General features: G+C 43.3%; 1 protein-coding gene across 2 annotated transcripts in view; it reads right to left on the bottom strand.

Moving 5' to 3' along the window:
• The window catches only part of lrp1ab (low density lipoprotein receptor-related protein 1Ab), a 78,603-nt gene that overhangs the window by 33,062 nt on the left and 18,851 nt on the right, over positions 1–26,690 (bottom strand). For both annotated transcript variants that reach the window (XM_058642538.1, XM_058642539.1), the window contains exons 3-24: positions 22,970–23,107; positions 16,668–16,787; positions 16,324–16,452; positions 15,797–16,057; positions 9,231–9,393; positions 8,631–8,853; positions 7,672–7,861; positions 7,405–7,548; positions 7,043–7,279; positions 6,717–6,897; positions 6,138–6,360; positions 5,822–6,011; positions 5,593–5,715; positions 5,202–5,342; positions 4,715–4,840; positions 3,995–4,111; positions 3,569–3,649; positions 3,276–3,443; positions 1,566–1,748; positions 902–1,099; positions 516–761; positions 26–223 (exon numbers count right to left, since the gene is read on the bottom strand). In XM_058642538.1, coding sequence (XP_058498521.1) covers positions 26–223; positions 516–761; positions 902–1,099; positions 1,566–1,748; positions 3,276–3,443; positions 3,569–3,649; positions 3,995–4,111; positions 4,715–4,840; positions 5,202–5,342; positions 5,593–5,715; positions 5,822–6,011; positions 6,138–6,360; positions 6,717–6,897; positions 7,043–7,279; positions 7,405–7,548; positions 7,672–7,861; positions 8,631–8,853; positions 9,231–9,393; positions 15,797–16,057; positions 16,324–16,452; positions 16,668–16,787; positions 22,970–23,107 — 3,780 coding nt within the window. The remainder of the gene's footprint in view (positions 1–25; positions 224–515; positions 762–901; positions 1,100–1,565; positions 1,749–3,275; positions 3,444–3,568; positions 3,650–3,994; positions 4,112–4,714; positions 4,841–5,201; positions 5,343–5,592; positions 5,716–5,821; positions 6,012–6,137; positions 6,361–6,716; positions 6,898–7,042; positions 7,280–7,404; positions 7,549–7,671; positions 7,862–8,630; positions 8,854–9,230; positions 9,394–15,796; positions 16,058–16,323; positions 16,453–16,667; positions 16,788–22,969; positions 23,108–26,690) is intronic.

Raw genomic sequence — 26,690 nt, 5'->3', positions numbered from 1 at the left:
CATTAAAACTAAATGGCTGCCTCACCTCCATTATCAGACAGTTTCCCACGGTAGATTTTGTCCTCGACGACATCAGTCCAGTACAGTGTGCTCTGGTTGAGGTGGAAGTCCAAGGCGATGGTGTTCCTCAGGCCTGGTACCAACACACTGAACTCCCCCTTGTGAAGATCAATCCTTCTGATCTCATGACGGTTGGAGAATATGATGAAAGGCTTGAAGGGATCTGACGGCAAAGAAATAAAACCCAGAAAAGCATAAGTATGTGTCTCTGCTTCACAAATACATCTGAAGGTCCAGATTCAAAAAGATCTCATGCTGGTCTTGGATCAACACCTGTCAAAAGCTGCATAGCTGGAGGGAGAAGAAAAAACTTAAACACCATGATACATTCATTCGGTATATTCATAGTAAAGTTGGTGTTGTAAAGTTTCTTAAACAAAGCAAAATCAGGTCAACTCTTCAGTTCAGAGATAAGAGAAAACATCTGATGATAAAAAGTCAAAGTCTTTCCTCACCAGTGCTTTTGCAGCTCTCCATGTCAGCCTCCAGCTCCCAGCCCTCGTAGCAGGAGCACTTAACGCTGGATTTCTCTTGCTCGCACTTCTGGCTGCACTTGAGGTGTTTGGCACAGAAGCTCTGAATCTGGCAGGTCTTGTTGTCCGATCCCAGTTCCATACCCAGGGGACAAGAGCACATGAAGCCCTCCCCAGGAATGATGCTGCAGTTGTGACTGCAACCACCATTGTCCAGTGCACACAAATCTGCATGCAAGACAATGACAGGAAAGAGTTGGCGTCCGTCCAAGAAGGGACAGCTATGAGGTGTGTGTAGTGTTTATGGTGCTCTAATAATCACAGGATCAAATAACCAGGAATGTTTGGATTTGTATATAATACTTTACCACACAGTTTTTCATCAGATCCGTCCGGACAATCGTCGGTGCCATCACACAGCTTCTCAGCGGGCAGACAGATGGAATCATTGGTAGCGCACATGTGGTGAGACAACTTGCACTCCAGCGGCTCACAGTTGTCCTCGTCCGAGTTGTCCTCACAGTCACTGTCACCATCGCACACCCAGGCCTTGCTAATGCAGCGAGCTGACAAGATCACAAAGTATTAGGCTCCTAATTAGGTTGTTTTAAGATTCAAGACGGGTGTGGTAAACAACAGTAAACACTTTTTTCATTAAATTACCAATCAGTCCATTTGCTCAGCATGGAAAAATCTACTTTTGTTGAACTGAATGCAAATCTGTGTGTCATTAAACATCTGTGACAATGCTGACCCAATCATCCAGCTACATGAACGACATCCATGCAACTAACTGCTCTGAAGAGTCCAAAATGGATGAAGGATGTACCAATTTAAAATGAAAAGTGGTAATAACTTTCCTGTGACTAATAAAACTAGCCACAGGGAGCAGCTACTACATGACGCACATGCAGATAAGTTTCCATTTGCCACTTTCTGGCATGACAGATTCAGAAAATTTACTAAAAACAGTTAGTTTAAAAGTGGATTTAACCATCGTCTGCTATGTGAAGCTGCTAAAAGAATCCTTACCAGAGTCTCTGCAGCTGAACTTGACCGCAGGGTCACACATGTGGGTGACACCCTCACAGTTATTCTCATCACTCAGGTCCATGCAGTCTGTATCTCCATCACACCGCCAACGCATGGGGATGCACAGGCCGTCCATCCGACACTGGAACTCATCTACATGGCAACCGCCTGGAGGACGAGTCGCTGCAAGGGAAGAAAAAGACACAGAGAAAAGTGTGTTTGTGGATGGATACTTTTAAAGAAGCAATAAAATATCATAATGAAAGAAATAACCACGCTGGAATCTCAACCAGGAGGCAACACTAATGCAGACCAGACACGCGCTTGGCTAAAAATGGACAGGGAAGAGAATAGGCCATTCTAGGCATTAATTAATGTGTAGGTACACTGGGGAGGTTGGTTAACGACCTGACACTGAGCCAAGTTAAACAACAATGACACACAAAGCTCACTGACTGATGTTAGAGGCAGTTTAAAGGCACCAGTGAGGAGGTGGCACAATGACATCCCCTCATGGCAAAGGTCAGTGCTTGGCACAGCGATAGCAGGAAATGGGCTCGAGACCTTTCAGCACAGAACACAATATACAGAAGGGGGAGGTGATAGGATTGCTTTTTATTTCAGCTAATGACTTCCAGACAGAAGGCCCGAGAAACACACTCACACACGCACACACGCACACACGCACGCACAACACAGACACTTAAAAGCACAGATTGCTTATTAGACCAACAGGTCAGACTGCGCCCTGTTCTGCATGCTGTGATTTGACAGCAGTTGGCTACATTTCTGCAAAGACCAAACACTATATATAAAACACAACAACTTATACAAGTACGTATGCTTGAAAGCACAGCGGCAGCTGCAGACAGACACTGTGCTGTGACGATGTCAAAGTCATTGTCACAAAGAGTGGTTAACCAAATAAAGGCAAAGATCAACGCAGCCTAACAACGGCATCAGTTAATTTTAAACTTTGAGGAGGAATGATAATTGTGTATTGGCGATTCATCCGAGTGATTTCTGACATTATTTAATCGTCAGCATTATGCAATAACGTAGAGCTTATTACACATTTCTGTTCTCATAAACCTGAATGCTGCTCAGTACACATCAGTTTTCATTCAAAAAGATTAGTATTATATAATACTAGGAGTGAATGCATCATTATTTATATAAAACATATATTTGCACTGCACAGCAAATGCTGACAGGATTGTCATACCATACAATTTTGATATCAAACGGTTATATTCTATCAGACTGAGGGTGGGGGAAAAAAAGGCCACTCATATTGACCTAACTCTGAACATGTAAGTACATGCATCCTGTAGCGGAGTCAAAACATGTGTGGCTTTAAAAAGAGTTTAATTGTTATCTAACCACAGAGCCTAATCACATCCTGAACAGAGTAACTGAGAGAGGGCTTGTTGTCAATGATAAGTGGAAGGCAGGAGCAGGCAGGGGCTTGCAGAGGAGAGAAAACAGGACTGGGAGGAGGAAGACACTGTCGTCCCAGGGACAAGCTGTTCACAACTGCCAACTGCCAAGTACCAAGTAAACAATGTCCATGTTGTGATGAGAGCTCGACTAAGCAGAGCCACTAAACCCTTTTTTAAGAAACATTGAGGCAGAGGAGACAAAGCCAACAACAAAATGAATGAATCGCAGTGTCACTACAGTCTGGAATACACAGTATTTGTTGCCTACCCTGGTTGGTACAGTTGGCATGTGTCTCGTCACTGTAGTCTCCACAGTCATTGTCGCCATCGCAGGTCCAGTATTCTGGAATGCAGCGACCACTGTTACATTTGAACTGGACACTGGAGCAGGAATGGCTGCACCCCGCTTCGTCACTGTTGTCTCCGCAGTCGTTGTCTGTACACGAGGAGACACACAAAGATGTTCATTATCCCCTGCTGCTGTTGTTGTTGTTGTTGTTCAAAAGTGCAGCCTCATGGAGAGCGATGGGGGGTACGACGTCTCAGTGGACTGAAGCTCACCATTGTCACAGCGCCAGTTGATGTTGATGCACCGGCCGTTGGCACACGTGAACTGTGTCAGAGGGAAGCAGGTTGGGTAGGCTGGGAAGAGAGGAGTGGTCGTTTGTCATCTTCAACTAACCCATGTACCACCGAGCACAGGCAACAGTGCAGTAAACAATTGAGATTATATACTGAAGGTACAATAACCAGACTTAACTTTAAAGTGTACAATCACCTGGAAGGGAAGGGTGAGGTACGTGCAACACACACGCACACACTGTACCTTTAAAACTTGTATGTGACTGTTCCGTGTGGTCAATCGTGATATGTCTAGTTGTATTGTGTAATTAAATGTGTTAATGTCTTTGTGTGACAGTACAAATATGGCAAATAGACAGAATGAAAATAATTGATCCCGTCTATCCTGTACTAGTAAAGACTCACCACAGGAGTCGGGTTCGTCCGAGCGGTCTCCACAGTCGTCGTCCAGGTCACACGTCCAGGAGATGGGGATGCAGCGTCCACTGGCACAGGGATACTGGTTGGGGGGGCATGTACGAGCTGGCGGGGAAACAATATTTCAAACTTAACTGCAGTAAAGAAAAAAGAAAGAAGAAAATGTCCTTTCTTCTTTTTTGCAATAACCCTGACTCAACACTTACACATTTCCAATATTTGATTGCTACAAAAGTGATTAATAACAACCCAAACATGTTCACTTTATCTTAATCGAGTTAAGGACCATTTGTAATTTGCTAGAATTGATCTGAGACTGTGCACTGTAGTGTACCACTGCATTTCAGCCAGTTGTCATTGAAGCAGAAAATGAACACACCCTCCTGGAGGGTTTGTAAATTCATGTTGGCATCAGTTGGACGAATAAACACAAACCAATACAGAAAGTCTGTTGCACCATATTAATACTGTGTTCTCCACAGTCTTTACTGTATATTTACCAGTGCATTCTGGGAAAATATTAGCCCAACTAACCACAGTGACAGTGAAATAAATTCCCTCCAACCCTCCAACCATATTTGAAAGAAACACTTAAATTGCCTGCAGTATTTTATATAATTGTATATAAAATACTATATATAATTGTATGTAATGATTAATTATAAAATGTCACTGAGGTGTGTGTGTGTGTGAAAACATTACTGTTACCAGAGCAGGTGGTATTGGATTCATCTTCATCGTTGCCGCAGTCATTGTCGCCATCACAGAGCCAGCGCAAGGGGATGCAGCGGTTGTTCTGGCACTTGAATCGGTCAGCTGGGCACGTGTGCTGGTCTGAAAACACACCGACATACTGAGTAGAAAACACTTAAACATCTGGCACAGTGGCTTACACTAATGTTTTTGTGTGTTTGATAAATAACACACTGTTACTCTTTTAGCGTGTCACTTTGAATTAGGTTTATAAAAAGAGTAGTGCATCCAAGTTAAATATGACTCTCCGCCTCTCACAATCGCCTTACGAAGAGAAAGCTGGACGAAAACGAAATTACAGACACATTAGAGAGCACGGAAAGAAACATTCTAGGACACTACATTTCTGTCAGTTCTCATTAACTAAAACCCCTTACACAGAGACGCTGTTGATGTCTGTGTTGCTGTGTAACCAATGACAACGATGACGTGGCACACTTACGGCAGAGCTCAGGGGCCTCATCGCTGTTGTCCAGACAATCATTGTCCCCATCGCACTTCCAGCGCTCCTGGATGCAGCGGTTGTTCTTGCAGGCAAACTCCCCGGGCTGGCACTGGGGCGGAGGCACGTAGGAGGGGTTGGCTGATGATGCGATCAGGGGTAGAAGCAGAAACAGATGGCTTAGTGAGACAAGAGCGAATCCTTTTTGGTGCTTGGATCAGATTTAGCCTCTCTCAAAGTTATTTCTTCCAAACATTTTCCAAGATTTAGAAAACAGCACATAGGATGTCTCACAAAGATAAAGGATAACAAAAAAAAAACATTTAACAGCCTCTGCTCCTGCTGAGTAATGAATTTAGCACAACTATGAAACCGCTCTACTGGTAAGTACCTTTACAGGTGACATTATCGGCATCCAAGATTTGGTCGTCAGCACAGCCGCAGGACCTGCTGTCAGGGATAGCAAGGCACAGGCTGCTACAGCCACCATTGTTAACTCGACATGCATTGGAACCTACACACAAAAAGACACAAAGAAGACAGTGTACTCATTAGCATTAATCCACATTATATTACATTTGTTATGAGGTCATTACAAACCACAATGGGGGACATAATACCTTGCTGCTGGTGTGCATCATACACTCTAATCTCAAATATGGGTGGCCTCTCATTGCGGAGTAGTGTGACTGTCTTCATGCCCTGGTCCAGTTTATAGATGCTGCCTCCACGATACTCATTCCAAAACAGGAATTGTTTGTAATGACATAAACCAAAGGCGTGGTTAAGCTCTTGCCCCTCATACACCACCTGTTTATTCAGGAAAACGTAGAGAGTTTAGATCTGAAAACCAATAATAATAATAATAATGATAATATTTGGGACTGATTACAGTTATGACTACAATTTTTGGAATGCAGCATCATCATCACAAACCTTTCGCTCAGTGGTGTTAAGGTAAACCAACTCAATTCGGTCATAGTAGGCATCTACCCAGTACAGTATGCCCTGAGGAATGTCCAGACTCAAGCCGTTTGGCCACAGCACTGTTTTGCTGGTCAGGAAAACTTGGTGATGTGAACCGTCCATCCAGGCCTTCTTGATCTTCCCTCTGTTGCTCTCTGTGGGGTCCTCCTCCCAATCGGTCCAGTACATCCATCTGGGAGACAAGAAGACACGGCATTCAGAGGGCATGTGTGATCAGACATTTCGGTTCGGTTAGAGCTCGAGACATCAAATGAAACTCAGGGTTTTAATGCTCTGTGACGGTGCAGCCGACAAAAAATATAATGATATAATATCAAAAAAGTACTTTGAAAACTTTGCAGCTCCCACACACACCAATGTAACCAATGAGTTCAACAAAACATGTGCAGTGCAGGCAGCCCACATAGCTGCAAGTAACAAAAACTCAAATCATCCCACTGGTGGATGATGCTGCAGCCAAAAAAAAATAAGTGGTGTAAAGAATTAAACCCTTCAAAATAGCAATCTCCTCCCACTCCAGTGTCTCACCCATGCTGGGGGTCGACCACAATGGCACGAGGATGACTCATCTTTCCCTCAATGAGAGTCTTGCGGGTCTGTGAAGCTTTCTCCAGCCTGGCAACACTGATAGTCTTCTTAGGCCCATCATCTGTCCAGTAGAGATTACCTCCCATCCAGTCTACTGCTATCCCCTCCACTGTGTGGATACCTGAGATAAAAAAAGAGAGAATGAAGCCAATGTGGAAAAGGGAATATTAGCAGGCCAATTCAGGATGAGGGGAGAAGAAAACCATATGGAATAAACCAACTCAGTTACTTTAGAATGAGAATTATATCCATAATTTCATTCTCACCTTCCTTCAGAATGGTGTCTCTCTCCGTGCCATCGATCTTCTGTCGCCCAATGATGTAGCTGGTGGCATCAGCGAAGTAGATGAATTCACTGGCAGCGTGGAAATCCAGAGCTCGGGGGTTCATCAAGTTCTCGATGGGGATCATGTACTCATCGGGTACCTTAGCATTCATGTCCATGCCCCTGATGATTCCGGGACGACCCTTACCATACACCAAGAACAACTCATGGTCTGGTTCTGCAGAGCAGGAAAAAAAAAGGGAAAAACATTCTCAGTAGTGTAATTACTTCTGTCAGCAGTGTTGGAACTTCATTTCTCAATTGCTTGACAACCACAGCTTCATCCTCAATCTCTATACTCACTCTTGCAGGACTTGCCGTCACTGCCGAGGCTGAATCCAGAGCGACAGCGGCAGGTACGAGTCTTGTGGCTGTTGCTTAGCAGACAGATGTCAGAACAACCTCCGGCTTTCCCAAACTGATCCAAGGCACACGCGTGGCTGCGCACTACGACACAACAGTCAAACACAACATATCACCCTGTGGTTAATGATATAAATAGAGAGAGATGACACTGTGTCAGCAGCGGGCAAGCTGAGATTGGCGCTGTGGCTCCTTGAGTGTGTGCACCTTGAGGTTGGCGCCTCTGGTGGTACACGTGCAGCGCGGGCCCCCGGTCTACTCGAGTCACCACCTGGAAGTCGGAGCTGTTGAAGCGGTTCACTCGGATCACGCTCGTCTTTGGGTTGAGGTTGCCTTCATCCGAGTTTGTAGCATACAGATAGTTCTCAAAGACGGTCAGTCCGTATAGGTGCTTAATCTGAGATATAATGAGATGATAAAGATTAAAAAATATGATTTTTTTTTTAGTAAAAAGCTCATAATGCATGATAGCTGGAGTGATATTATTTGTGTACACAGTTAGTATCTTAAACACCGCCTAGGAAATTCGGAATAATGGATCTTTCCAAATAAACTATTTATCGGTTAAAAAAGACAAACACAGACAGAGAGACAGACAGTGATAACAAGCCAGTGTTTATATATAAGATCGAACAGAGCAGCATGATGGCTCCACTTCCCATAGGGCCTATTCTGTGCACCTCTCCTCTACTGTCAGAAAGATGTATGGGTAAAGATCAAGTTACCTCCCCCCCCACCCCTCAAAGACACACACCATCATCACCTCCTCCTCCTCCACAGTCCTGATTTCATTAAGATCATTACTCCACTATAAGTGCGAGCCAAGCTTCACGAGAAACAGGCTAATATGTTTAGAGGCATTGGCCAGGAAAATCACACACTCCTCAAGTAATATCAATCAAGATAATAAAAAGGACCTGTGCCCAGGAGAGGAGGAGTCTATTTGTCTGGATACATGAGAGTCAACTGGAAAAGAGTGCAGCTTCCAAAGATGAGATTAAATCAGTGAAGATGTTGATTTGGAAAACAGATGTTCTCAAGGGGAAGAAGTCACTAGGGACTACAGGTTGTTGCTGTTTGGTGAAATGAAACCTTTCAAATAAAAAAAATTTAAATAAGGGTTTTTTTTTTAGTGTACATCAATCCAACCATCCTTCAAACCTCACCAGTAGGCCCTGGATGATGGTGTGTCGGTTTTTGCCCTCATAATCAACCACTTCAATGTAGTCCAGGTAGGCATCCGCCCAGTACACCAGCCGGTTGACCAGGTCCAGGGTGATACCATGAGGGAAAACAATCTTGCTCTCCACCAGCTTAGTGCGATTCTGGCCATCCATGTCACAGCGCTCCACCCTCGGTGTCGACCCATAATCTGTGAAGAACACTTTACTGCAGCACAAGAAGGGGAAAGGAAGGAAGAGAAGGTCAAGATGGAGGCAGACAATAAAAATGGAATTACTGCAGATGATGCACTATGTTATTACTCACTACAAAATATTTTAAATGACTTCCAAGACAATAAAAATACTGAAGTGGTACTTTCAAAAAAAGGAACTGCATCTGAAAACAGAACGATTCAGGAACCTGAAGCAGTGGAGTGTTAACGTGGCACACCAGTATTTGTACATCTTTCAGACTGGAGGAAGTGCTTCAAATGCGACTGCCTGCTAAGTCAGCACGCTGTCTGATCATAAGACAGCATTTTCTTCTAGCTAAGACAGTATTGAGGGTAGTGTCAGGTCAAAGGGCTGAAGGGAAGTACAGACCCCATCGCCGGGTCCAAAGCAATGCCTTTAGGGTTGTACAGCTCCTGGTCCAGCAGGGTCACACATGTCTGGCCGTTCTTGTTGCAGACAAACACCCGGTCGTCCACATCATCCACAAAGTAGAAGTTTCCGGTCAACCAGTCGATAGCCATCTGCTCAACATCTGAGAGATGCACAGGAGAGGAGAGAGCAGAATTATTAAAAAAGAAAAAGAAAAAATACCTCATGAAAGTAGAGTCAAATAAGCAAAGATAAAATGGCATAATTTTAGGATGGTGTGACCCTCCTGACCGTCATCAAGAGTACCCACTCTCTTCACTCTCTTCAAACACAAAACTGAATTAATGAGCTTCAGTCCTTCACGACACTTGCCTTTGATTAAGTAAGGTGAGCAGTGTTTTGGGGGGGGAGGGAAACAGAAATAGTCCCAGACGTTAACTCTGGATAACGTCCAGAGATTCGAGTCAGACATTCTCCAGAGTTTACCGTTCATATATGATGAATGCAGAGGGAGATTGCCTGGTTGAGACAAGTTCAGGCGCGGGGCAGGAAATCGCTTGCTGCAGATCATCCAGAGATTATCTTGCTACATTCTCACATGAACTCACTTGGATGTAATCTGGAAATTTGACTAGAGAGTGTGTGTTGAGGAAGGATTAGGTTCCATATTAAGTAACTAATATGAAAATCCCAGTGCTAATAATAAATGGTTGAGGACTCAACTTAATCCTAATGATGAAGTGACTTTTTCTGTTTGTAACTCAGTGTATGGGGAGGTAGGAGGAAGTAAGGAGAAAAGAACAAAAAGAAAAGAAGAAGGAAAACACTGTGTATATGATGTGAATACATATATATTGTGCTTTTTCTTTTTCTTTTTTCTCTCAATAAAAAATAAAGGGAGATGATTAGCATTAAAATTAAAATACAAACAGTTCAATAGGTAAAATGATATATTGAAAAGGGGTTGGGTCCAGCAAACATTCTTAAATACTGTCTAACAAAGACCGGATAACTGTGGAGATTATCACATATTACTCTCATGACACTTGTAACACTTCAGTGACCTCTTGTGCCACTCACTTATTCTGGTTCTTCTTTAAATTTGAGAAACTGCTGTGGCAGCACAGTCACTTGACACATACTGTAAATATCGCCCACAATGATGCAAAAACATTACTGCAATGTCTCCAAGTGACTCCAAATTCAGTCACTCTGCTGCTTACTAAGGCGACCTGTAAAAGAAGAAGCTCAGCAGAGGAAGACCTTTGATTCAGATAAGTGCTTAGTTTGCAGGGGAAACGGTTCTCTCTCTCTCTCTCTCTCTCCCTCCCTCTCTCTCTCTCTCCGTGAGAACTGTGTCCTGTGCGAGACTAGATGCAGAAGACCCAGACCACAGGGAGACCTCACTTGAAGGGGGGGCTTGAAGATACATATACAGCCTTGTGTTTTAACAGCTGCAGCCGTGCTGCTTTTCAAAGCAGAGCACTGTATACACACATGCATATCACACAAGCTCACTACTCATACACACACTATCAAAGTGACCACAGGTGTTTCCCCAGTTATTCCAGAGGACATATTTGATGTAGAGGCACACAAGTGGGGTATAACATGTCAGCCTCACCCAAGGCTTAGACTGATCATTACAAAATTCATTCATTTTCTATCGCTTGTCCTCTTCAGGGTCACACTTTCACTATCTGGGAAGTTAAAATTCACCCTGGAGAGGTCAGTGGAACTATCCTAGAGCTAATTATCAAAAAAGAAAAGACCAATACGATAGCCATGCCGTGCAAAAACGGATCCAGGGCAAGTGGTACAAGAGAGCACACAAACATCTGGGCCCAATGTAGAAACCCTCTACCCCACATACCAAATGCAAACAGTGCTTCAAAAGGCCTGCCCCACATGGGATTTACATTATGCTTAGTGTTGCTGTAAAAGCAGAGCAGGGGAGGGAAAAAATGTGAAACTCTGGAGGATGGGATTATGGAAGGGGCCTGAAAAAAAATGTAATACTGATGGTGAAATAAATTTACATCCAAATTCATTTAGTGTTTTGGTGCAACTCCAATCTGGAAATGATTTATTGACAGACAAATCTAAAAAAAAAAGGACATAGCCATAAATACATGAGCTAATAAATGAAACATGGTCAAAACAACAGAGGAGGGGAACAAAAACCAGTCCAGGTTTTTTCATAAACATCAGTACCCAGATACTGACAAAAGGGGGAAGTCTGTCATGCAGCTAGGAGGGATAGCGATACTCCCACTGGTATCAGCCATTAACCTCTACCCCTCTAAAGCAATCCAGCTGGAGTCCAGGCTGCACAGACTCATACAGAGCGAGCAGAAAGTCGCTTGTGCAATGCACTCACTTGTGGACCCTGTTATCCAGAGAGCCAGTCAGTCTGTTGACAGCCTCGATCATTCAGGAAACTGGAAAGTTTGCTGGGAAACCGAATGAACCCGCCCCTCTTTTTTTTAACGCCACTACTTTGCCCCTCACAACCCTTTTTCACACCCTGCCTTCACACCTTCCAGCTCACACTACTCTGAGGATACGCTTCACAAACCGTGTGGAAACAGCGAACACACATTCTGCCCCAATAAACACGGCATACTAATTGATTTATAGCGCACAGGAACGGTGTTATTCTTTATACCAAATACACCATTCACCCAGTATTTATCCTGCTTATGATGATCAAACACCAGACGTCTCTACCCAGTGATCAATGAATGAAAAAGAGTCAAATACCTTAGAGGTTTTTTTTTTAGTTATAGTTCTGCTCAGAGGATGGAAAGGATGAGCAGACTCTGCTGCCCTTAGGGAATCACACAGGCAACCAGAGTAAACCAAATCCTTCGAACTCATCTTCTTATCTTCGTCTTATCTGTTCTCTCTTGGTCTCCTAGAAGATATTTGTGTAAGCGCCTTCACCTCCATAGTTTCATCAACATCCATCCAAGTCCAATCTGTCCATCCTACTTAAATCAGAACAAAACAGAACTGACTGCACACGATCACATTTATGTTCCTGAAAGACCAAGTTCCCCCATCAAGAGAAGGAAAGGCAAATATAGAATTCACATGTGTAAAGAATTTTAAACTAAAAGACCGCAAAGGAAACCATACATGAAATAAGCGGTCTTGACTCAGCAGAGACACATAAATAAAAGGAGGGATTTTGGTCTCTTATCATAGCTGAAAGCCCTCACTGATGTAACACCGAAAAATGTGGAGTCACTGCCAAAGTGCAACGTGATCCTCTTGCCTGTTTGTCCGTTTGCTCCCCGAGTGACGAGGCAGAGCCAAAAACCCACCAACAGACCAGACTGCACAGTCCAGGTTCCCAGAGTGGTTTGAAGTGACTGTGGGCCACCTCACTTGAAATGCAAACCACCTCCGCCATCATCGTGAAGAGCAAGTGTAACTTTGTTGATTGAAACATCAACAAGAGACAGAAGGAAGAGTCATCGATAAGCTCACCGATGTAAATGGGTGCACAAGGAACAAACAAGTTGTATTGTGTGTGTGTGTAAAGTGACCTGACTGGACAGGACCTGAGACGGCCAGAGGAATGTAGAGTCTCTTCAGGCTGACATAACCTAACGGAGGAATGTAAATACCATCTGCATGACCACTCGCACGCAAGTACAAGCGCGTGCACACAAAGACACACACACACCTCCAAGGTACAGCAAATCACTACCTTCTCTCTCGCCCTCTCATTTATCAGTCCTCTGTCTCTTTTACTTAAGTCTGCCCTCATAAGGATCCCTCTCTCCCTCTCTCTCTCTTCCAGCCCTCGCCCTCATTCTCCCTTCAGAAGACTTGACAGAGAGTGGAGAGTTTTAAAAAAAAAAACACAGAAGTGAGCAACATAATCAGGGTGAGGTGGCTTTGTGGCACAGTCATTCAGAGTGGAGTGAGTCAGTCAACTGGAAAAAAACCCATTTAAGGACGTTTGAGTTCACCGAGCCTCCTAACCTCAGCTCAACCCCAAGTGTCAGCAGTGACAGCAGATACACAAGCTTCATTTTAAGCGGATATGAGCTGCTGAACTACACTTCGGCTCATGTCCTTTGTGAGCCACAAAAGTCCACACACACCCTACACATCCTCAGTTGTTTTCTTCACGTCTGCTGCTCAAGGGCCTGGGGCTAATTCTCAAGGGAACGTTTCCCCACACGCACACCCTCTTACGAGCACACGCACAAACCCACAACCTGGCTTTTATATTTTGTCTAGATTTCTCCCTCTTGTTAGAGAGTAACGACTGTAGCAGCCAGGCGAATAAAAACAAACCTTGTCAGGTTTCTAATCAGAGATGTCAGTGTTATACGAGCCAGACTTTTTGAGTGTTTTACATGTTGTGTATGTGAATCTTTGTGTGTTTGCATGTTTGTGCATGCGTGTGCGCGCGCGCGTGTGTGTGTGTGTGTCTGGCAGCTGCTGAGAGAATAGAGATGAGAAATTATTGACGGGATGTGGGATATTTCTTATAAATCAGGGTTGGGTCAGAGTACACAGTTAGTCAGTAGTGACTGACAACAAAATACATACACAGCGATTCCTGTAATTAAGAATATAAGAGATTGGATTACGTAAAAGAATAAAATATTTTTTTTTCAATGCGCATAAGCAAGCAAAGTCTATTTCTATAGCACTTTTCACAGATAAAAATCACAAAGTGCTTCACGGCATAAATACAAATGCACTCAAGTGCACCAAAGCACACCAGTTATCACCAAAGCGTTTTTAGATGAGATAATGAGCTGAACCATCACTCACTCTACTCAAGTATTATTAACCATTCTGTGAAACAATCTGCAAGTTTCCGCAGAAGACGGCAGCTTTATTTTTACTACACTGGAAATGCATGTTCATGTGTTGCACAGTTCTGAAATCATGGCGCTGTTGCCCGGAATGGAAGGAAGGCTGCTTTTAATGAATGTATCATTTCAAATAATAATAAAGAGAATTTGGCTTTTCATTAGTCACTAGCAGTGATTATCATGAGAAAAGTTTTTTAAATTTCTCTTTTTCAAAAGACTAAAATTGACATGTCGTCTTTTACAATTACATATTTCTTTGTGAAGTGATCTGCGGAGCGTAGTCACGCTGATTACGTTTAAAAGCCATCACTCGAGAGGACACGAAAATGAACATAAATCAAGCGTCACAGTAGTCTACCGTTTACTCGTGAAGAAAAATGCAAAGCAACACTTCAAAGTCATGGCGACAGCTTTCTTTGTGTCCTACCACCGTACGTCAGCTACACGCTTTGCCTCGATGGAATGATTTAGTGGCGTGTCAGGGTGTCCCCTGCTTGAAAAATAAAGCAGGACTCAGCGTTTTTACTTGGCACTTTATGCTGGTTGGAGCAGCCTAAGCTCTATTGCTTCACATCTAGCATCCGTCTGAGCTAACAAATGCAAAGTTGACCATTTGATTCCCGGGGTGAAGTGTGCAGAAGTTTCACGCGGGGCGAGCCGACCGCTCGACTTGATTACACGAGTGCTGCTTGTGTGTTCTTATAGAAAAAAAAAAAAGGCAATAATTTCTCATTCACTGGCGGTCTACGGCTAAACGGCCATGCCCTCGGCGGACCTGACAACAGCGTTCTATGAGTGCTGAGCTAAGTGAAACAACATATTTACTCACTTCTGTTGCAGACACATACAATTTCTCCTCATTGTTAGTTTGTCTGTGACTGAGTGAGTGCTCGAGTCAATGAGTGACACATTTGCACTAATGGTCATTTGGCCAACTGTTGGGCTTGTAGTATTGGCAGTTGCTCTTTTAATACTCTCACTATAACGTTGTGTGGCTCCCAATTCCAGTATCAGGTGTTTGCTGAGCTCTGCCTGCACAAAACTGTAGGTTAACAAGCTGTAGAATTTCATGACAGAGCTATTATCAAGACACAAAGTTGTAAGTCTAGACTTTAATGGCAGAAATTGAATATTATATGCATTAATGTGAGTGTGTATGTCTTTTGTTGGTTTTCTTAGCCTTTGGTATTTAGCGAAGGTTTCATGTTTTGAAGTGGAAACTTTCAAACAAAGAAGAAAAACATCCTTTTTTTATGCAAACGCCACTGTAGCTTCCAGACACACTTGCAAAAGGGAAGGATGTTGTCACAGTCTGGAGTCATCATAGCACGGCTGCATGAAGCTGCCATCACTTTGTTCTACACGCGACACACACAAACTAGTGACTTGTAAAGCAGTTATTTTGATGTACAAAATCAGTAGATGTAGTTAATTAAAAAAGACGTGGTCACAGAATTCATCGTTCAGTACTTCCTCTATGACCGCAGCACAGACTCCATCTGACACAGTCACTGATCTGAAGTGCTGTCGCTAAACACACCAAACTCCTCTGTTAAATATTGATTTATTTATTATCAAGATGATCATCTTTTTAATTGATCTACAGTTCACCATTGTTCGGTTTGATTCTTGCGTCGGACATAGCAGATCTCTAATTTCACCAGGTCATAGAGGGTCCAACTAGATACCAGGGTTTCACCTTCTACTGAAACTACTACTCACGGTGCAGGCTGAGGGAGATGTTAATGGTCCGAATGCTGGCGACACTCTTGAGGTCGGGGATGTTGGCACACTTCAGCTGGGTGGCAGCAGGTGTGTCGCCCACATCTATCCAGCAGACGGTCTCCTCGGCATAAATGAAGTCCATGGCCATGGCCTGCTTTGTGGCGATGGAGGGCAGCCAGGACGTGGTGCCACTGAGCGAGGTGCAGCGGATGTCATGAAGGTTCGCAATCAGCAGCACAGGCAGACGATCCACTGGCTCTGAGGGCGGCGAGAAATCAGGAAAGAAAAAAAATCATGGTAGGAACAAGAGGGGAAAGTTTGGAGGAGAGGTGATACACAAATTACTCTCCACACTTGTAACCCATCTTGTAGAAAAGCGGCGTGTCACACTATGCAGGTGTGATTATACAGCAGCGAGCCATTTCCAATAAATCAGCTCTAATCCTTTCTGGGTTTATAAGTGTTCTCCGTTTTCACCATGTGTGTGTGTTTGTGTGCATGTGTGAAAGTGTGAATGTACTCACCGTTTTTGGCTTTACAAGAGCGGTTGTCTGGCTGCAGCAGGTAGCCTTCTACACAGCTGCAGGTGTAGGAGCCCTCGGTGTTCGTACAAGTCTGACTACACGTCCCGTACACGTTGCACTCATTGAAATCTACAGAAAAAGGTCACAGTGTTTCAAAAGAAAACAGTCAGCGACATGCTACATGACCAAATGTTACTGCCAAAGCATGGAACATGCACTGGGACATGTTCTCCCTTGAGTAGTTTGAAAGAGAGAGTCTTTTATTTTTCGTGCACCAAAAGTCAGAGCGATCATAAGATCACTCTAAAGCTACTTTGGCTAAATGTGTCAAATGACCCACTCACCTTTACACGTCTTCCCATCTGCAGCAACCTCAAAGCCGTTTCTACAGTAGCACTGAGGCCCGTCGTGAGTCACAGCGCAGTGGAACTGGCAGCCGTTGGAGGCACAGTCTGGTGCTAGTTCTGTACCAGAGGAAAAACAAAGACACAGAGAACATTACTCACCGTGCAGAGGGGAACCGCACAAGATTTGATTTTAGGGGGTAGAAAAAAACCTGGCAACTAAATGGAATGAGTTTCAGTATGTGTTTCTGCTCCATCAGGTTGTGGCACAGATAAGCTTTCAAATGTTTATGTTCATTTTCACAGAGCCAAGTGTTTTGTGTGTGTAAGAAAGAGAGAGGGGTGGGTGCACATGCATGTAACAGACGGGTGATTTGAATGAACACGCGTTACGGGGCCTCTTGTTTCCCGCCCTCTGGGGGAACTCGGGACACGTCTTTATGGCAGGAAATGAAAGACGGCCATCAGGGTTTCTATAGGGGTGCGTGTGTTTGTGTGTGTGTGTTGGGAGCATCTTGACCATCATTCGGTGTCTTCCTAGCATCCTTTAACTTCAGAATGTTACATTTTACAAGCTGGCAGATCATAAAGTAGGTCTCCTTCATAGGTCTGGATTTTGTCTCGCTGTGTACTGGGTTCTTCTATTATTTACGGGTCAGTGCCTGGGGGTGGGAACCGTGGAGCGTGTGCAGAGTGCCCAGGCCGGCTGGAGACCAACTAAATGTAAGCATGCAGTTGAAATTCCACTTCCTATCGCATAATCTGGCTTTTATGTCTGCCTTTAAGAACATTTGATTTAGTACAATTTCAGTTGAAATGTTACCATGCATTTAAAAAGTCCAGTTTTGTTTAATGTTATGTACGCATACTGATTGAGTGCAGGTTCATAAAATATTCACTTTGGTAAGAAACGGGCCAGTGACCCACACCGAGTGAGTGCTGCCCAACAGCTCTGAGGAAAATTACAGTGTGAGGACCTGGTGTTCCACTGATCAGCACTCATTTTCCTCAATAAGATTCCCTTTGTCTCTTTACGTCACCGTCACTCACTGTCACTATGTCACACACTTCCTCTTTCTACTCTGAAAGCTTTCATCTCTGCATCAAGATGCTGGCATGACATATGACAAGCTTGTAGCTCCATGCTGCAGCCTTAGAAAATGGGGGGGGGGGGGGACCACAAGCTACTTTGAAACTTCTCAACAGCTGCAAAAGCATTGTGCCAAAACTGTCACACAACATCTCAGCACTCACACTTGTGGTGATCTATAGAGCTCAATGTACTGAACTAAAATAACAAGACAAAACATGTGAAAAGAGGCTCGCAGAAACAACGAAATTTACATTGGTGGCCATGAAAAAGAAAAAAGTGGAATGGTCTCTGACACACGAAGCATACAGTGACCAGTGATAGTAAGGCTGTGAGAAGCAGAGACTGGACCAGTGAAGGGCTTATTATATAAACCCTTTGGCACTCTAGGCCACAATGACCCTTTTGTTGTGGCCCCACTAAAAGGAAGAGTCCCCCAGCAAACACTGTGGCCCATATCGAATCCATTCACCAAGCCTCAAACTGTGAGAGACCACAGGCAGCAACAGAGCTAAAATACCCACAAAATGCACCTCTGTTTAAGGTCATTCTGTTCCATTTAGTACCCAGGGTTCTGTCGAAACGGACAACATTTTTATATATTAATCAAGATGTTATAGTTTTGGTTGAGGTATGACTTGTTGGTATAAAGAAAGATCATAAAAATAGGTTTATGTACCCAACCCCCCCCCCCCCCCCACACACACACACACACCTAACATTCAGAAGATGTTCTTTGGAATGCTAAACTTTTGCTTGCTCTAACCATCAAGTGCATCTCCAGATGTTTGCTTGCAGGGAAAGGTAACTGAGGTAACACATGCAGAGTAAGTGCTTGAGGATATGGAGTGGTTAAGAGAGTCCCAGCTCAAAGCAAGTGAGAAACAGCAGCGTGTCAGACGTTTGACTAAGGGGTTAATGAACGAAGCAAACAAATCACACGGTGACACACGGGAGGCCTTCAGTCTTTAAAGCGAGCGTGTTAAAGCCATTGATCCCAGCTCCTTCTACACAGGGGGAGGATATCGCACCTTGATTCTGCCGAGCCTCTCAGCACAACAGGTAGGAAACAAGACTGGTAACGATGATAGTAACCAAGCCCAATCAACATTTTTGATGTTTATACGAGTTCAACTCATGTGTGTGAACCTCAAATAATTGCATGGGTGGCGACTTTTAATTTCAGTTTTAGGAGTGAGAGAAAAGCAGTTTGTATAAAAGGCCCAGTTTGATTAAAAAAAAAAAAAAGACATGTCACATTTCCAAAAATGGAATGCCATGTTAATGTTTTAAAATGTGAAGATTGTCTGGGGTTGCGACCAGCTCAATGCAACCTTAATATATTCTCTTCGGCTCTGATAATTCAGTGTATTGCATACAGACAAGCTGCAAAGGAATTTATACCAAACAAGAGACAAAAATAAATGTGGGAGACAACACGGACAGTAAAACAGAGGAACTAGTCTTGGCGTCCATCCACAATTGGAGCAAGAGGAAATGTATGAAGTCCTATCAGGGGACAGACAGACTGGTGCAACAGAATAATGCCAGTTGAATGATAAAGAAACTGGGTGCAGTTGTTGAAAATATGTCATAAACTTCTCTCCTTGAAGTTAAACTAAAACTCCTCTTTTGCAGCTAACTCTGTCCAATGGCCGATTTTGAAAAATGTCAAGAAGTGGTGTTTGACCAGAGAAGCAAAAGGTAAGCAGATTATTATCAAAATGTGTGTAATTTAAACTGGGACCATTTGCAGCTGCATCAACAAGGAACATTACGAGACACCCATACACACTGACGTTCACCTGAATAAAGTGATTAAGGGGTTTAGTTACACTTTAATCCTATCCTTCAACTACCATGAAGACATATCCCATTTCTCGCTAACAACTACAGTATATTAAAGCCTGTCCTCAATGTTGACATTAAGCAAAGGTAACTGAACTCAGAATTAACTTAAACAATCACTATTGCAGTGTGTAAAAAAAAGGAGGTAATTCCCAGGACATTCCTGCCTTTGTGCTCACACTGTTTAGGAACGAGTCCACACATGCACTTATCCCCTACCTGTGGCAGATAAGAGACGGTTTCTCTACATGGTTCCCACGGAACACAATTTCTACCTCTTAAAATTAACGGTTCAAACATTCCAGATACTTTAAGTGTTAATTCTTAGCTTATAAAGAAGGATTTTGTGTTTGCCTTCATAAACTGCCATTACTCGTCCATTTGTGTAATTTCTTGTCCAAAATACAAGATGGTTTCAGTGGAACAACAAGACTTAAAGACATGTTTAGTTTCATTTCATGTGTATAGAGAGACTGGACCTCGGTAAAATTAAGATATTGGTCAAAATGATTATAGTACAAAAACATCAAGTTCAGCAGATTACCATGTTCAATTGAATACAGAATCAACTGCTCAATTTCAATCAAACAAGGTGCAAACCATGATATATACTGTATCATAGTACATTATTACAAAGTTAGAAATTCTTAAATGTGACTTTACTGGCAGTTGTTTGCAGGCTGCACGGCCAAAGGGGGCAAAGTAACCATTTGCAAACACAAACAGTGCAGCAGCTTGAGTAATGAGCAAACAGAAGCTTCCTTAGTCCCTAACAGTGGCAGCATGTTCTGCCAGACATCTAAATGTTAACAAAATGGATAAATACACACAAGAAGTGGCCACAGTGTGGCAACAACAAACACTCCCAAACACGTGTGATTGTGTAACTCATCACAGTAAGTCAATACATGAATATTCTTCATTGTGTAGCCCTAACTTAAACCAACCAACCAACCCTATGAGGAGCTCATTTAAGCTGAAGACTTCCTCATGATTAATGATGAATTTGTGGTCTTTCCACCAGGGAATTTCAACAAACTTATGACTGATGCTTATTCCGTGTTTAGCGGGACATGAAGGACAATGAAAGATCACTGCATGCATAAACAATAGCATCAGGCCACAACAATCATCAGGGTTCCCTTTGGGGCAGCGAGGAGAAGCATAAAGCTCTGAGGAGTACTGCTGCCATGACCCTATTTCTTTTGGCTTCCCTATCAATCAGTCACTTCTGAGGGAGGCAGGTCTAAGGCCTTGCCCCCCCACGAGAGGCCCCATCACCCACAAAATGACAGAGAAAGGACAAATGCAGGCCGTCAGATCAATGAATAGACTCAACTTTCACCCATATGACAGGAAAACAACATAACTGTCAATTGTCTGTAAAGGCTGCATTTAGTTACACAGACCTATTCAAATATAGACATGGAACATTGCATGTGGAACGGTTTGTGTTTTTACCAAAAGATGCCAGAGATCTGAAGTTAGACTAGCAAACTTGAGACTCGAGTATCACTGGTCTGGATACTCGGTAAACCGCAAAAGAAAACAGTCCAATTATATGGTTTTTAAATTCTCTTTGGCAAGGATGCATGGCCCGGTCTGTTGCAGTATGACATTACAAGATTTTACATTTTATTAAATGTTGTTAAGTATATAAAAATCTAGTTGAAAATGTTAATTCAGATTATGTAATTTTAAACCACCCAGAAACCAAAAGTCAAGAATCAAGAAATAAAGACTAAGACGCTGGACCTTGGAACCCTACGACTAATATCAACTGCACCACCTATTCCAGATATCCTCCTGGAACCAAGAAGGTGCCAAACTGGTCCAGCCCATGCCACACACTATGAAACAGCAGAGGAAATTTATTGAAGGCAGATAAAATTCCTGTGTAACCTCCCCTGCTACACTCCCCTTTTTCTTACCACTCTTGTCAACAACTTTGGCAGAATTATTTGGTCACGCTGACTGACAAAGTCTGCTTTCAGACATCGGCACCCAGGTACACTTGCACAACCTGGCAGATTGTATAAGCAAACACTAGGAAGCCTGTGAAAGGCCAGACCTTTCCCCGAAAAGAGGGGAGCTCACAAAAAGCGAAACTGCCAAAACTCCTGGACACACTGCCAGTGTGTTTGTGTGCGGGCAATGGGTGTGTTGGGGAGAGTATTTGCAAAGTGGCTGTGTGCGCATATGTTTGTGTGTACATGTGAGTGGGTACATGCATGCACTACAGGCACACGAGAATGTAGGTGTGTGTGTGTATATTTAGGTGTGTCTTGACCACTTGAGACAGCTGGACTTGTGTCCTCGGGAACAGCCAGTGCATGTTGTGACTGAGTGACATCATTGCTGCGTTTGTGTAAAGGCTTGTCCAACAGTGATGACCAGTGTGGGACTCCAACACTCTCTGTACAACTGTCCACTTCATCGCTTTAGACATATCTCCTGCTCTCTTGGTTTTATTGCACTTAAATGTCGTAACACATTCTTATAACGTAACCCTGTGTAAAGGATTTACAGATTAATTCTTGATCTGGGATGTACCATTGAAATGCTTATGTTATGGCTGACATTAAAACTCATAAATGCCATGAGTGAATGGACAGAAAGAGACTTTAAATACACAATAAATGAATTGAAGTGATTAGAATATGCCATTTCAGATGATAAACAAAAGGAAGCTAAATCCATTTGAGATAACAGAAGCACCAAATGTTGCTTTAAAGCCGTTTTTAACGTGATTTCCTATACTGATAAAAGGATAATGATTAACAAACCAAAATTAAAATGGATTGCAATACGAGTTATAGCCGCTGTATACAACAGGCAGAGCATCAAACGGCTTTATCGGAGGACTACCTCGTGCGGTTGCTGAATACTGACGCAATCCTCTGAAGGCAGTTAGTGTTAGCTCCTTTGTCTGCGGCAACAAAGAACAACACTATGGCCCAAATGTATCCCATCTCTCATTCTTCCGCAGTCCCTAATTAATAGTTTGATGGGATTCTTCCTAAGCTGCATCTGGCCTGAATGCACATTGTTCCAGCAGGGATTTGGGAAAACATTCTCACAGCTGAGCTGATTGATAAATTAATTACTTTTTCTCCCAGAAAGCGAATCTCCATTGTAATGCACAAGCCAGAGCCGAGCACATCATTTAACAGCCTAACAGAGGAGAGTTTTGGATAGGAAGACAAGAAAATGGAGGCTGGTTGATCATTTCTGACCCTCAGCAAAAAGGCAGCACTCTTGTCTGTGTCGGACTGAAGGGAGAGACAAAATGACGGTACTATCAGTTCTACGTGTGTTTTGGGGAAAACTGAGACGGGTGCACAAGCTTCTGTCGGTTCATTACTTCTGCAGTGAGGACCCTCGTCCCAGCCATCGGTGCAGTCGGGGACTCCGTCGCACAACTTGCTCATATGGATACACAAATCCACGTCCAGGCACCCATGTTCGTTGACGGGACACTGGTTGACTCTGTTGTGCGTGCCTGCAACACAAATAAAACACGTGTAAGCAAACACAACGGAACAAAAGAACGTATAATCAATGGTCTGACAGATGACTTATATGCTGTTATCATGTTCACTTTCAACATGGTAACAACAAGAGACTGCAAAAATAAAAGGTTAGACATGGGCTGTGAATGAGTCTGAATTCCTTCAAGTGGAATGTTTAGCCACAGTGGGGTCACACTTTTAGAAACCGGGACATTTGCAAATAGTTTAAGAATGAGTGAGTACCGAAAAGTTCATTTTTAACTGCTAATGTTGTGGCCAGAGATCTGTATCAAGAGTATTTATGTTGGAACTTTTTGGCTGACCTACCTGCGTTATATAATGTACTAAATGTGTGCTGTGAACCTCAATCAGGGGCAAGAGTGGGTTTCAGATAAGACAGAAACTACGATTCCTGAATGATTACTTGATTTGAGAGGTTTACTTTCTCCTCCGTGGGTTTAAATGAGGTCGGGGCACAAGATAACACAAGGTTCTATGTTTACCCGTCATTTTGCCTGACTACAAGTCAATCGGCTGCTAATCTAGTCCTAAATCAGGACCTAAAACTCCTTTGAACGTCTATACAATTCACAACAGGAGGCTTTAGGTTTTTCAGTGAATGTAGTCTGTGTTGTAAAGAGGACAAAAAAAACAAAGAAAAATCTGTTTTTTACTTTGGTCTCTCCTGGTAACAATGATGAGCCACATCATTAACACAATCTACCACTTAAAGACACCACAGAATCCTAAAATATGTCCTGTTGTACCACCAACAATTGAGCATCATCAAGTTATGAGGGTTATTTTTTTAGGAATTGAATGTGATGTCTTTGTCATGTTTCTCAAATGGTTCCTATTACATGTGGCAGCCTAGTGGTGTGCACTACCCTTGTGGCTGAAACCACTGCCATGATTCCCATTAAGGGGTGGTCTGCAAAACACACTGCACCTCTTCTCAGAGTGAATCCAGTTGCTGTCTCTTTCCAGGTACACTGTGTACTGACTCAAGCCATCCACATGACTAAAGACAACATGATTCACCCGGATCAGGCCGCATTCTTCCGATGCTCCGTGATGTATTTCTGATGCTCACATGCCCACTGAAGGAGCTTTTGGCAGTGGATGCACTGTGTGTCATGTCCTATCACAGCTACCTCCACTTTTCCAGCTATTTGTGCTACAGTAGCTTCTCTGTACCACGCGGGCCAACCTTAGCGCGCGCTGTGCATCAGTGAGTCTTTGGAGCCCGCGATGATGCTGTCAGGTCACTGTGGCTGTGCCTCCCTTGACCACATTTGGTTGTGGTACTAACCACTGCATACCAGAAACACTCAATCTCTAGAACACACTGTTCCTGAGATGCTGACCCCAGTCATCTAGCCATCACAAATTAGGCCCTTGACAATCCTCAGGCATGTCCGAGTGTTCCTAATAACAGAAAAGGAGTTAAAAAGGTGACATTGATCACTTTAGTATGTGTCAGTATGTTTAAAGTGACGGCTGCCTGGTGTATAGTAGTAGTTACTGTATGCCTTCTGTATTTACAGCACAGCAAGAAACAATGTTTGTAATTTGATCTTCTGCCATATGTGGAAGGCAAACAAGGATACATGGAATCTAAAAGACAGTGAACAGATTGTGATCTGAGATCGTGCAGTCTCTTCCACGCATTCTCCCTCTCCCACTCTTCTCTCTTTCTCCTCTCAACCCACACTAAAGACCAAAGTTTGCTTTGGCTGTTTTTCTTCCTCCTCCTCCTCCTCGTCCTCCTCCTCCACCACCTCACTTTCCCTTTCTCTCTCTCCCTCTCTCCCTCTCTCCCTCGCTTTCTCTCCGACATCTGCTGACCCATTTAGAAAAACACTCTAAGCAGAGAAAATAAAGTTCACCCTCCTTCCCAGTAAACGAGCTGTGGAGTTCTGAGTGCTATGTGCAGTGCTTGGAAAGGATTTCGGTGCATGATATCTGCATATGCGCAGCCTGAGGTGCAAACCTGTTACAGATGCCTCTTTGAGAATCTCACATTCACAAAGTCCTTTGGAGTTTGAATATTAAGACGCTGATGCAGCCAGAATGCGGTTCCTTTGACCCTTATGTCTGCTTTTATCCGTCTGGATTTTCGACTTTGCTGTAACCAAGGGTCTGGAGTATTTTTTATTTGTCATTAACATCGCACGTAATCTTGAAACTAATCTTAGAGGATATGAATACACATCTCTCAATATCTAAAGCCTCTTTCACACTAAAATGAGCAGGTATACCCTTTAAAGCCCTGTGAAGCCCCTATAAAGGGTGATTATCACCATTATCATTGCCAGTGAATGTTCTACCCTGTGGTCTTTCCTTCACCTGTGTCACCCACACAAAACGAATCGGGGTAATAAAAAAACACCCCCATCATCATCATCATCATCATCATCATCGAAGCCCTCATTGATAATGATGATGGTGGTGCATATTTTACTCTCTCTCGCTCTCTTTAAATAAATCACTGAAATAGTTTGATTGATGAAAAAAGTGCCGTCCACAGTATTAAAAAGTAAGGATTCTAACAAACAAGGCTAACGGCTATGCAGGAATGCGCGTTGTAGCGTTATATAACAATACAACGCACATCAGGTGGCGAAAATAGAGCAGACGAAGAAGAAACGAGCCCGTTTACCTGGGTCTTAGGTTCCCAATGGCGCTGACTGGAGCCAAAGCCAATTAAAAACCCACATGAATTGCAGAGTGAATGCCAATTAAATTCTGGTGAAAAGCCCAGAATTAAACAGGTTTTCTGATCAGCTTTGATTGGATTATACAGTATTTTTTCCTCTCTCTAGGAGTCACCACAGACCATAGTCGATTTGGCGATTTTTTGGGCCTGAAGCCCTTCCTGACACAACCTTCCTTAGGAGTGGCCCCGATGGCCTGGGTCAATTTAGGATTCAAACCGGCAATCATCTGGTTACAAGCAAAGTTCTCTTGTCACTAGGCCATGGGCTGACCCATTAGACTTTACCGCACATAGCAGGGCTGGGCGAGATTATCGAGTTTTGAAAACACATCAATATATTTTCATAAAATCACACTCTTAGAGTCAGTGCTCCTCTCCCTGTGGGTCTCCCTCAACTTCACCCTGCCCCACAGCTTTCCTGCTTTCTCCCCGAGTCTGAGCCATGAGCACAACCCGTCCCTCCCCCGCTCACTACTCCAGCATGTAGCGACCACATGGCGACAGGCACAGGCCAGGGTAGAAGTGGAAAGTTGCAGTTGCAAACATCAAACCGACTGAGTTTAGTTTGCTTGTTATGAGAATATATTGTTTTCTATGAAGTCACAAACTGGACTTTTGCAGAGGTGGAGGCGGAGCCTCACAGTCAAATCCCCAGTTATGATGAGAGAGTCCTATAGCGTGCTGTTTCTGAGGCGCACCTAAACATTATTTACGTTATTATACAAAAGTGTATATTTTGTTTATTTGTAGGACAATAACATACTTTTTAATTTTCTTCAAGGAACATTCTAATTGATAAGAAATGTTGATACTGTGCAACTGTCTGTCATAAAAGTACCTGTGTGTCATTTGGC

Source organism: Solea solea, chromosome 11 (assembly GCF_958295425.1).
Source record: "Solea solea chromosome 11, fSolSol10.1, whole genome shotgun sequence".
In the NCBI taxonomy this organism is placed as follows: domain Eukaryota; kingdom Metazoa; phylum Chordata; class Actinopteri; order Pleuronectiformes; family Soleidae; genus Solea; species Solea solea.
This window is presented reverse-complemented; position numbering and strand designations above follow the sequence as displayed.